The sequence below is a fragment of the Argopecten irradians genome, unplaced genomic scaffold (assembly GCF_041381155.1).
Source record: "Argopecten irradians isolate NY unplaced genomic scaffold, Ai_NY scaffold_0303, whole genome shotgun sequence".
NCBI classification, from domain to species: domain Eukaryota; kingdom Metazoa; phylum Mollusca; class Bivalvia; order Pectinida; family Pectinidae; genus Argopecten; species Argopecten irradians.
Window position 1 is genome coordinate 20,437 of NW_027187770.1, and position 13,382 is coordinate 33,818.

At 32.2% G+C, this 13,382-nt stretch overlaps 1 protein-coding gene across 3 annotated transcripts; it reads right to left on the minus strand.

Annotated features, from left to right (window-relative positions):
• Positions 1-71: 71 nt before the first annotated feature.
• LOC138312399 (roundabout homolog 1-like) lies at positions 72-10,460 on the minus strand. 3 transcript variants are annotated; one of them, XR_011206940.1, is made up of 13 exons: positions 10,146-10,459; positions 9,231-9,494; positions 7,863-8,126; positions 7,402-7,728; positions 6,619-6,915; positions 5,768-5,861; positions 5,264-5,284; positions 4,392-4,447; positions 4,228-4,261; positions 3,731-3,806; positions 2,328-2,358; positions 1,702-1,769; positions 72-1,236 (listed from the first exon to the last, which is right to left on the minus strand). XR_011206940.1 is itself a non-coding variant. In XM_069253288.1 (11 exons), exons 1-11 carry the CDS (start codon positions 10,189-10,191, stop codon positions 1,190-1,192), a joined length of 1,515 nt encoding a protein of 504 aa, XP_069109389.1. In that variant the 5' UTR covers positions 10,192-10,460; the 3' UTR covers positions 72-1,189. The 3 variants fall into 3 exon arrangements, 1 of the variants encoding a protein (XP_069109389.1); XR_011206941.1 differs by lacking the exon at positions 2,328-2,358 and having other exon boundaries at positions 10,146-10,460; XM_069253288.1 differs by lacking the exons at positions 3,731-3,806; positions 4,228-4,261 and having other exon boundaries at positions 10,146-10,460.
• Positions 10,461-13,382: the final 2,922 nt, after the last annotated feature.

The window sequence follows — 13,382 nt, forward strand, 5'->3', positions numbered from 1 at the left end:
ATTATATAATAATTTTCAGTAATATATTTGCTACGTTGTGTCTTTGATGATAAAAAAGAAACAAAATGACGAAGTGGTGATATATATTTTATTAGAATGCACAGCAATATATTTCATTAACAGATATGTATCAGGTATTAAGGAATCTTATCGTATTAAATATATTAAGCGTATTTCGGTATCTGACTTCCTTTTTACTAGTTACATACCTGTTTTATAAATGTATGTTTAACGAAATGTTCCCGTATATACTTAATATTAAAATGGATTCTAACGAACTATAAGTACAACTTCTTTTGGTTTATAAAACATGTACACTTACAGATATACGTCATTCTCTCGCTTTACAACTCGATCATTAATTCTTTATTTACGCAATGGGCAATTTTCATATCAGATCAAGTATGTCATAAAGTATAGTTATGTAATATAAGATAGAATGACAACACTATAATAACATTATCACATGTTATGCAGCTTTGTCAAATATTGCCAATATATGCAATAACTGCGAAACTATGATTATTCTGGTGGAGTTCAAGTGTCATACGTAGCATACATGTGTGCTGATATTTATCTGGTTGTTCAGGCATGTACATAAAAACTACAAAGTATCATCCAATTACATTCCTACAGGTCAGGTCCTACTAATAACAAGTATATTATTTTTTTATTCAGTATGCCTATCGGTGATATATATCTCAATTAAAAGAACTTATTTCATCACATTTTGAAAATTACTTCTAATCTATATATACGTTAACCTCATACATGTTGTGTATAACCTTTCAAAAGTTATGTACATGATTTCGTTTCATTTCTTTCTTGTTTTTAATATTTTACCGAATTAGTATCAGAACTATTCTATGAACATACATAATATTTCAAAACCATGCCAAAAGACCAAAAGGTGAGATGATTTGAAATAAGATATTAGAATGTTGCCAAATCCATTGCATACAGTGAAATACTTGATTTTTAACTTATTTTATTTAATAAGCATTGTCAGCAAATAAGATATATTGTTTATAACTGTTCCATAAAAAGTCGTAAATGAAACATGATTTGAAATGACATTTAAAAAAAATGGATGTTTACGAACAGCTTGCTTTTAACAGATATAGCACTCCGACGCTTTTTTATATACATTAGACCCCTACACAATGGATGTCCTGGTGTTATACCTACGTCAGTCTTCACCAGCTAACGCGGTATTTATATATGTCCCGTGGTTTCCTGATAAACAGAATAAATATTGGTAGATACTTTGTACACCCGGTAACAACAACAATGTAGAATATTTTGAATTTCAAATACATCTTCCTTGTTTAAAAAATATTATAACAATATCCATTTCTGTATCTTCACATATACCACAACGTATCACAGACTACTATTTTTATCATTTTTGAGGAATAAATTATTATTTATTAGATAACTTATTTTGATCTTCTAATGAGCGCGACGGTGGAGTAATAAATCAAATATAGACTCATTGTTTCCCTTTTGGGTAGAAGACTGGTATATAAGGTAATATCATCTAATATGACAGAGTCCTTAAAATAATAGTAATGGTGAAAACAGTTTGTAAGGTAACATGTATTTGCATCGAGTTTTATTTGGGATGTATATGATGGAAGCTTTTATCAGTGGTAAGAAATCTTATCGAGTAATTATTTCCGCCTGCGCTTATATACTAACCAGATATGCTGCTCTGAAGTTCTTCATAGTGATTCAGATTAGAAAAACTCTCAACTTCCCCATGACCTCTGTTCAGAAAAACAATAACTCACAATATGTGCATACATTTTGGATATAATATTTAAAAAAAGTATAACAAATTAATATTGATGGTGACATGATGACGATGATAAGATCATATTAAATAAGGATTAATGATTTGAGAATTATTTGTTTAATTTTTGTATTATTTATATGCAGAAGATACTTTGAAAAATAGACAATTACAATGAAATATATAACGAATTAGATTAGTTACTGAACACAGTATATCTGAATTAGTTTTTGTTTTCCTATTTTGCTGACCACTCAGTAAATAAAGCGATATAGATTATGTTCATAGCATCGCAAAGTTAGTAATCAAAATAGGTATTCTGTTGGTATCACACCTCGTTATAGAAAACAAAGCCCGTTGTTAATACTTAAATCATGATTTAAATACAATCGAAAGATTCAATGATATAGAAAAAGTACGAAATTGGACTTAACATGAGTTAATATACGATTCGAAATAACTATGTAAAGATACAAACAATTGTTTGGAGTGATCGATTGATGTCAAATAATTTTGTTTATACTATCCATACCTCAAATCTTCATCATTTCTGTTTTCGTTAACTGAAAATATAGACAATAATAGAAAGTGAATATCGTGATTGATCGCAGTACAGTGGACGGGTTAGAGTATCTGTAATATTTATTCCAACAAGAAGGAACAAATATAGAAAAAAAATAAAACTAAAAGCTCATTATCGACAGAATATAGTAGTCTAGCTAGGATAGACGTCATTGTCCCAAGTTGGAGATTTTAATCTGTTGATACTATTTGCATGATTATATATGTGCGACTTAATAATTTGATCCGGCTGTTACGAAACTAATGTACGTGATTTAAAATTTTATCCAGGGTTTTTCTTTAGGTTTGTTAAATATTTCTTAACGGAAACAAATTGATGTTCTGTGGTAATTTGAAATGATTCATCCTTAGACAAATTCAAGAAATACTTTGCAAAAATGAACTTCGTATAAAAAAAAGTCTTAATGCGTAATCACCGTTACTTGCGTTTGTAACCTTATAACACCAAAGTATGTTAGGAAGTATTTCTGGTTTGTTTCTGTGAAAGCCAACCATTTGCCATTTTGCAGCCATAAAGAGTATCTTGTCATTCAACGAAGGTCAATTTTGAGGCTGAACACAAACGTATAACTACTATCTTACACGTAAAACTATTTAATAACACATTCATTTACACTGTATAATTGAAAAGAGAATTAGATATTTATTTCACATGGTATGGATTCTTTTTGCCACAAAATACTGCCATGTTTCCATTTCGCATTACTTGTGGATAACTTTTTTTATTATTCAACCCGGATAGATACTAAATTTTACAAGTTAATTTCACTTTTGATCATTTAATTTCTCGTACATAATTGTAATGGGATCAGCTAGAGTGTACGTAATATTACATTTCATTCCATAGCGAAAAACTCGTCATTATAAAAATGTATATCTACTTTATGCAAATTATTCTATGCAAATACCATTGAAAATATAATTATGATTAAATAAATAGTATCATTTGATAAAGTCGTGCTTCATGACGTTACTTCTAACGATATCCAGCATCCCTCTGTCGCCCAAATATGGCGACGAATTGAAGGTCGTGTTCCATAGTGAACAACGTAACACATACTATTGTTCTTCTGATTTGATTTTAGTGTCGATTATTCTATATGTAAAAAAAATCCATTGGAATTAATATAGGGCTTAAATAATTAGTAGTTAATGCGCTGTGCTCTTGCCAAAATCGTAACTGTGTTCTGTGTCTCGCTTTACACTCGTATGAGACTGTCACAAGGTTGACACTGTAGCAGAAAATCACTTTTTAATGAAACACGCCAGTGCGCAGTACACGTTTAGTATTCATTCATTATTTACTGCAATTTCATGCACGTGGGGTTTTAAAACTCTAAATTGCTTTCTTACCCTGATGGTGTCCTGCAATTTCAGAGTACACTGACGGCTTGGCAACCTTACAGTGTCTAGATCCTGGTAGGACGATCTTGGTAGAATATAATATTTATTTAAACAGAAAAACAGAAAGTTCACTTCTTTGTATTGAAAAAAAAACAAGAGATACCATTTTAGCATTGATTGATAGGTTATTTAATATTTTATTAAAGAACGTAACAACAATAAATGTACATAACGCATGCTTTAGATTCACGTTAAGAATATAGTTGTAAACTGCTATAATCTTATTTCATTATCATATGATTTAACACTTTATTATTATATTATGATCAACCTAGTATATATAATTTCCTTCTTTTTCAATAAAAGAGTTAGTTTTGTCCTTCAAATCGTTCATTCACTTTGTGATATATTTAATGTTATGGCAGTGTCTGTATATACGACATTTTCTGATATCAATTCCAATGGAGGCAAAAAGTCTTTAAAATGAGTAGGGTATATATACTTACCCCTCGCTAGTGTGTCGACGTACCACATCTGTTACTAACATGAAAAATAAATAAAAATAAATACTCACCTTCCACAAAAGACTTATTATCGTTATAAAACACATTAAGTCATCAACATATGAATAGGCACATCAAGGTAGCTGGCATACAATAATGATATTTACCTTGATCTGAAAGCTGTATGTCTTGGTATTTGTCATGGTTTGTATGTTGTTCACTGCTGGAAATGATAAATAAATCAGACAATATATTGGCGTTTTAATTATTTACAACGTTATGGCATCATACAATTTTTTTATACATGAACTGTGGATTCCAAAAATCGAACCATTAACTTTACAAAATTTGAGGATATGTGATATAATTTTAAGTTGCATTCAAATACGATTATGTGCATTATAAATTTAAATTTGTTGTCCGTATCTTTGGTGAATTAGAGATAAAATTATCGTGTATTGAATAGGTGCTGTAATGGAAGAGAAGTCGGATATTTCAAAAGCTGGATTATACCGTGTCTTTTTCTTTCTTTCCAAAATCCAAATCACATCTAAACCTACTTTAGTTTTTATTATATTGTCCTTATTACACAATATAAGTAATAAATACAATCCTACTACAAACTGAATCACAGATAACAAAGTTTACTCACACCTGTTACTTCCATCTTTTTAAAACAACCTTTATACTGCTTTTAGCAGCATTATTGAGATTAATCTAAGACAAAAAGAAATTGTTGTTATTGTTTTGTTAAAACAATATTCAGTCTATATGCAGGAGGAGCTCTGGTAGATTATAACGACACATCGATTACAAACAAAAACATAATATTTAAAATATGTTGAGCTTGTCAATCTTATAAAATGCTAAAAGTGATAATTGTTTAATGTTTCTTAAATCAGAGCAATTAACATATAAAAATACATAATGTTAAATACATTTTTTGCGTTTTTTTCATGATAAGTCGATTGCGTTGTTTGTTAAATAAAGTACAAGCTATGAAAGCCAGAGAAAGAGTACCAATTGTTTTTATACTTACAAACAGCAGATTTTTCTGTGTCCCTTCGAAATCAAATAGATTGATATATAACGTATAGACTTATTTCAAAGAAAAGACAAAATATATCCGAAACAAAACAATTCAGAAATAGATCGCTATTTTTGTTTAATACTACTTTCGATATCGGATTATCATAGCATTTATGTATAGAAAATGAAGGTAAACAAATTCTTTTTAGGTAGGAATGGCAATCATTAGAACAGCTGGTGTACAGTAATGTTTATGTATTTATAATTCATAATATCATATTAAAGCATGCTTGTAACTGATCAAATATGCTTCTGAATATGTATATAGCGAATGTTAAGATTTGATACTGATGCAATTGGATGATTAAACGAAATATATCTTAATATCATTATCCAATTGCTAAAAAGAATAAAATAAAAACTGATATTTCTACGTTCTATGTTCTACTTATAAACATAAGTCTACTTTACTTGTATAGTCATTGTGCTGTGATTATAAGGCAGTGTTTACTTACGTACGTAAATCACGATGACAACTCCGACCAGTAAGCTGACAACCATCAGAATTATCCCCGCTATAAACATACTGTCGGTGCCACAGGAACATTCTATATTATAGTAAAAAGTTACGCCTTGATTTTTACACTCATTATATGACATTTTAATAAAGTAATTAAACATCAATATGCCCTATTTATATTTGGCCGTACTTGGCTTTCACCTTTTGATACCACGTAAATACACAGTTAGCAGTTTTAATAAATGAAAACGGTAGTGATGAAAGACTAGAGCCTTAGTGTAAAAATGCATTTTATAAAGTCATTTTGAAATCGGTGACATCCGGTGAACATAAACTGTATAATAAGAAATAAAAAATAACTGTAATATTCAGAATAATTGCATTTGTAAAAATGAGACCACTTTTTATTGGCATTCGGAATTGGTTTTATAGACAGGTTCGACTGTATTATGATTTTGAAATGGTTAATACATTTGGTATAAGCGATATGAAGAAATGATAAATAAAAACTATACCCTCAGAGATTATAGATTTTACATGCTCTATTGACCTACCAGGCAAGTCGTTAAATCATTTATGACTAAGATCTAATGTTTAGGTCAATTTACTGAATAAAAGCAATGTAAACATGGTTGTTGCTTTATTCAAAATAATTTCATGATCTGTGCCTCCTAGTTTTTCTGTTGTATGAGGTTGTTATGACGTTACTATCCTTAAGTATTTTGACTTTGATGAGGTGTATTTTTTTGTCATTTAGCCTACAAAAAACACAGTTACGTGCCAACGATTCTGCATTTGGTTAATTGTAACCAATTATTTCCATTATGTTTCTTCCCATTACCCACCTTCGCGAACAGAGCAACCCACGCTATCCGCAGATGTTGTGTTTCCGTACGAATTATAGGCTGCGATTTTAAACAAATAAACTCGTCCACCGTTCAGATCTATATTGACACTGTTAACGTCACTCCCGTCGGCTTTGATTGGTATCAACGATGGAGACACGTGTCTTGAATTCAGAAATCTGTCATCACTAAATAAAACCTGGTAGCGTTGTGTGTCCCCTCCTCCGATCCAAGATACTTCAGCCATATTGGGCTCGGTACAGATAACCATTAGGTTTGTCGGAATCCCTGGGTATCCTGAAGCACCAACAACAACAATACCATTTTTAGCTCAATTGTTTTCATCTACTGCAAACATATTTCTACATATCTTGGATAATTTTGCCGGTATTATATATGATAATCTATTGTGGTCATTTTGATACATAATTTTCAAATTCGGTTAGCAAATGTCAATTTTATTACGGCATTTCATATTCTAATGAAAATCGAGAAGGCGGCAATTTCGATGCATCATGACCGGAATTTCATCCCAGCATGTCATGCTATTATAAGCATTATGCAAAGTTAAAATTTTGATCTGTGATCAGGAGGTTATACGGGTTAAGAAAAATATTGGTTCAGAATATATTGGTACTTGATCAAATTTATCGAATTCAAAGAAAAGAAACGAATAAAACAATATGTTTCCATTGTTTACCCTAAATATTAACGGTAACATTTAAGGTATTAATATCAATAACTTCAAACTCAAGCACCGATGGAAAACAAAAACAAACTTACTTATTTCACGAACCTTAAAACTCAATACAGTGCTACCGAGATGGTTCGTAGCTGTGACGTTGTACGTTCCAAACCATTCTTCTTCAATATGTTGGCGAGTCACTACTGACCTCGCTGATATATTCTCTGTATCAAATGTATATAGTATCAGAACGTCGTCCGTCCCATTGGCTAGTTGCTGCGAATGTTCAGATTTGAAAGAGTTAAATGTCCACGTAAAAGATGGCGCTGGGAAAGATGTAAACATAGCATGTAACACAAGAGTGTCTGATTGTAACAAGTCGATCATTTGGTTTTGGTGCATTGTCGGATGTGGCCGTGGCTCACCTGAAATTAAATGGTATCACAGAAATTCGTTTATATTCGTATAAGATGTTCATTATACAACAATCGGCTTTACAATTACACGTTGTGTGTATACCTTGTATATCGCCTAATGTCTGTCCCAATATAATACTTACATTGAACAGTTATACTGTTAACTTTAATCGCCTCCCCGACAACATTCCTAGCAGTACATCTGTATGTCCCGTGTTCTGATCTGTCCAGATGTCCCAGTGACAACACAGGTGACACAGTAAAGTTGGTGTTGTCCGGTCGTGTCCAGACAAAGGTACAGTCAGGTCTACAGTCCGCTGTACAGATGATTTCTGGAAACAAATCTCCTTCAATTTCGTTATAACTCATGGTCTGTGGCAATAATAATATGGATGATCCAGGTCCATCTGTATAGATAATTTTGAGGAAAATATCAAGACACCGATAAAATCTACAAATTTCATTTTCCACTGAATTTCATTTTCCAATAGAAGTGAATAATTTGCTTCACTATATTATTTTTTTCTTTCAAAAAAGACTACACACGTACTCATATGTGATGCGTTGCAAATTGAGAAAAAAAAAAAACATTCATACGTTCGTATTCAACAGTGTTTAGTTACTTGATGTGCGTTTAATACCATGCACCTTAGGCAAATTTTAGATATTGGAACAGATCACATCTAATAAAGAACTCATTTCCCCAAAGGAGTTTGTGAAATGGCTTTACAATTATTGTAAGTATTATGATAAAATAGTTTCAATAGAAATGCTCTATTCTTCTTGACGCTGATTCCTTTTAATTTTCTTGTAAACTGATTTCCGGATACAATTTAATGTATCTGATATTCCATTGTTTACATGGTTGCTGCTTTAAAGCAAAAACCCAAATGTAGAAATATATGTGCAAAATTACTCTCCAATGTAATGTAGAATGGCTTGATTAATTTTAAAACAAATTCGTTAAGGGAAATTAATTAGTTAACCACGTGGTAATTATGCTCACCGTTATCCTCTAATAAAACAAAAGTCAATAAATCAATATCAGAATCATAAAACTGAACAATTTTGCGTCTTAGATTACATGCATGTTTCTGGGTCGTTTTATAAATGCCTGGTTATATGTTACAAAAAATATTTCTGATTTGCCTATTTCTCATCTTTGAATAGCTGTGTCATATATTTAGAGTACCACATCTGCTGTAACGGACCAAGTTTGTTTGTTAAGAGATTTTAAGATTTTTTACTTTTTCCATTTGCTTTTTTTTGTTTTAAGTTTGTGACATCAAAACAGAAATATCTTTGGAAATATGCATAGTTTTGAGCTCACTGTTTATGTCATTCTAAAATAACCACAAAAAATAGATAAACCCGAAGGTGTTATTAAAAGCCCCTAAAATATGTTTTGATTATATTTGATTTGAAGAATGTTTTTAAAACATTGATATAGAGTTAGGCTAGCAATAACAAATAAATCACTGATAAATTTCTCATAGTCTTATAGTACTCACACATTACTGTTATAATGATAGATATAGTTGACTCGCCGACCTCATTCCTAGCAGTACATCTGTACGTCCCGTGTTCTGATCTGTCAAGTTGTCCCAGTGACAACACAGGTGACACAGAAAAGTTGGTGTTGTCCGGTCGTGTCCAAACAAAGGTACAGTCAGGTCTACAATCCGCCGTACAAGTGATGTCCGGTAACGTGTCACCTTCTGTCCTAGTGTGGATCAGATTTGTGGAGATAAAAGCTATAGAGGTGCCAGGACCATCTAAAATCAGTTACGTTATAATGTATGCAGTTTGGGTATAGGATGTCAGAAATCACTCTTACTTGAGGTCAGAATAAGCTTGAAAAAATTTACCAGAATTAATAAGATATTACGCTAATGTTTGTTAATGCTTATTTCACATGATTGTTTGACTCATTCATTTTAATTTTTTTTTGTTTTTGTTTTTAACAAGTTATGTGTAAACTATTGAAGATATATACTGAAAGTTTGGACTACGATACTTACGTCCAATCATTATTAGTTTAATACAGAGGAAATTACATGTGTTTTATCGCATGCCTGATATGTTCTGTTATAGTAATACAAGCACATTTCCAGACAATGATATACAATGTTTTGCATCTGGCACATATCCAATACGTAACGACGGTCTTCACTTACTTGCCAGAACTTCACACTTATTGGCTTAAATTACCATGAAAAACATGTCCATGCATCTACCTGTATTTAGATGAAACGCTCGGAATGAATCGAAAGACAGACATATGGGGACGGTGTCTAAACACAAAAATTTTCACGATGTGGAATGACATTACAAGTAGTAGGAAAAATGTCGGTAACAGGCAACATTCGAAAAATATAATTAAAATGTATAATTCGTCTTCAAAACACCAGCATGTATGTACTAACATTGAACTGTAACATGCATGGAAATAGTTGACTCCCCCTGCCACATTCTTAGCAGTACATCTGTACGTCCCGTGTTTCTGATCTGTCCAGTTGTGCTAGTGACAACACAGGTGACACCGTAAAGTTGGTGTTGTCCGGTCGTGTCCAGACAAAGGTACAGTCAGTCTACAGTCCGCTGTACAGGTGATGTCCGGTAACGTGTGTCACCTTCTGTCCTGGTGTAGGTAATGTCCGGAGGGGAGAGTGCTATGGCGGTGCAGGGCCGTCTGTACAAGATTATGATTAAATAAAACTTACTATTTAAATATCTCTATAATTCGTACAAAGACATTTTTCTTTTTATTGAAAATTATTTGAATTTAGAGAGCATTTAACGTTTAAATTGCGCACTCATTTAACATTCAACTCTGAATTTTGAATGACAAATGTAAAGGTACATGAAAGTATTTAAACGATATGTTTCTGTTTTTATTATTGATAATGGTTGTCATATGATGTATTATGTAACACCAAGTTGGCATTGACATTCAAAATATTAAAAGCCACTGCTTTCTATCTCATGTGTTTTAATACCAACTTTGGACACCACTTTCGGAATATTCCGATGCAAAATATCGAGCATTGTACGATGAATTCAAAATAGACTACATCAACTTACATTACAAAACAATGTGTACCATATTATAAAATAATAAACAAAATCTACTTAACATGCCACGATTGAAAATACGGATTACCAAGAGTATACAGTTATTAAAATGTATCTATAGCCACTTAAATAATAACATAAATTCTTCATAAGCGGTTACGGTACAATTTATTTTTTCTCTAGGAAATTATGAATACGGATCAAGCATACCAAATATTTTCATCTCGCTTGATGGAAATTTAATATTGTTTAAAATTACTTCCCAATATCATATTACAAAGATAACAAGATATCGTACGGTCATTCATACGTCTGGTAGAATGCTTGCTGCACGGAGTCACTGTTTACTTGCACAAGGTTTGTTATCAATTTGTCACCCGTGGAATGTCCTATTTGGTTGTGTTTTGTTCTCACCACGTTAGTCATTACAGTTGTATAGATGTATAGTCACCTGCTGGGTTTTAGATATATTCTTGTTTATTGATTTCATTGTTGCTTCTTTCTAATTTTATATATCTTTTTGCATCAATGTCGTTGAGTTGTTTGGTTAGATAATTTATCACATGATCCGCCTGATTTCCATGATTTCGCCCTGTAAATTTTCGCATATGCCACTAATGTAATTGTGACGTCAGACAGAAACAATAAACATGACGTCAGGAATAATGGGAAGTGACGTCAAGATTACGAGGACGGCAAGACAAAATGGCGGCCTTTACTGTGATAAAAAGTATCGTATGTTTTGTGTTCATTTAATATGATATTTTATGAAACTCGTCTCACAAAGGCTCGCAAAAATAAAAACGTCTTAGACTCGTTTCATAAAATCTCCTACGAAATGAAACAATCATGTAAGATCCTATATATCTATAATTTTATAAAGTTATGAGATTTTAATAACTTTTTTTTTTATTAATTTGTTTAATTTGGTGATCAGACAATTTGATTTGTTGTTCCATAGCACAGACATTATTTCAAGCTCGTGATTACAACTACGTATTTCATTAAAAATACAACCACGATTACTTTGGTTTGTCCTATATATCAGCCTTATAAGGACTAATTACTTTAGAAAAAACGTGCTATTTTATTGTTTAATTTTGTAAACACACATGGAATAAATCTTGTATTAGCTTTATTTATGTTTTTAATTAATGAAATTGCTAATGGCGCAACATTCAACATTATTATATAGTGAAAACGAAAAAAATATGCAACAAATAAATAATAATTTGGTCAAGTAACACTTACCTGCAACGTTGAGTGTATAGTCATCACTTTCCAGTTGTGTGTTAGGTAGGTTATGGTTGGTACGTCTACAGAACCACACAGATCCCTGGTCTCCCGTCTGTGGCTGTATGATCCACCGGAACACTGTACCAAGGTTACCTCCAGACGTTATACACAGGAACACACATCCGCTGTACAGAGGACGGCTGGACTGGCTATGGTATGTTGTAACATTGACCACCACCTACTTGTATAACTACCTACTGGAGTAGTGACGTCAGGACGGCGGTAAAACTGGACAACAATGGCCTCCTCTAGGTACATCACACGTCATGTAAACTCAGTCCCGGGGACAGCGTACTCAGACGACCCCGTCAGAATGGCACAGCATCTAAATATCGTTCATAAAATACATTAATTATCCCGTTTTTTTCTGATAATTAGAAAGTCAGTGTTTGTAATATTCCTTTACATGATTTCATAGCTAAACTGACTTAAAGCAATGGCGTATTTTCGGCGTTGCTATTGTCACACGTCTTAAAGTAACTCTTATACATATATTATGGACATATGCATATTTATTTCCAGGGTATATATCGTTGATAATTGTTGCAATTTCTGCTTGAATGTTTGGGATATGAAATATTAACCAATGTTATATATATAAAAACTGAACTGCGAACAAACAAGTTACAGAGCTTATACAAATCACTTTCGATGGCCTAGATGTCCAGCGTGCAGGGGTATTTTAGAGTGGAAGAAAACTAATCTAAACTAAAGAATCCGCATAAAACTAACATGATATTTTCCGTGCTGGGATTGTACCCATGTCATCTAGGTGAAAGGCATGTGTCTTAATCTCTCGATCATCCCATCGTCCGACCGACAAATAGCGTGGAACCTAGTATAATTGTTGCAATTCTATTTATGTATCGAATATAAACTAGCATTTATCCATTTACACGTCAGATATAAAAAACAACAATGATAATAATGCACTCCATTAGAATTTGTATTTCATGTGCCGATCGACTTATGTGGGTTGTACAGTAGGAAAAGGCGAATGTAATAAATTTACGTCAGAGTTATTTCCCTTGTGTTATGATTTTGACATAAATGTGGAATCACATTTGTTTTATAACGAAATGTTTGTATTAATTACCTTAAAATACAATTAATCGTATAGGGGAGAAACCACTATTTTTACAAAGTAACCAAATAGACTGTATAATTCATATGGCGCTCATCGGCTTAATCGGTTGTACTGTATATCTGAAAGAGGTTATTTTATCGTTTTTGTATAATACAAATATAAAAGCAAACCTGTTGACGATACAAATATCCATAGAGTGATGAAT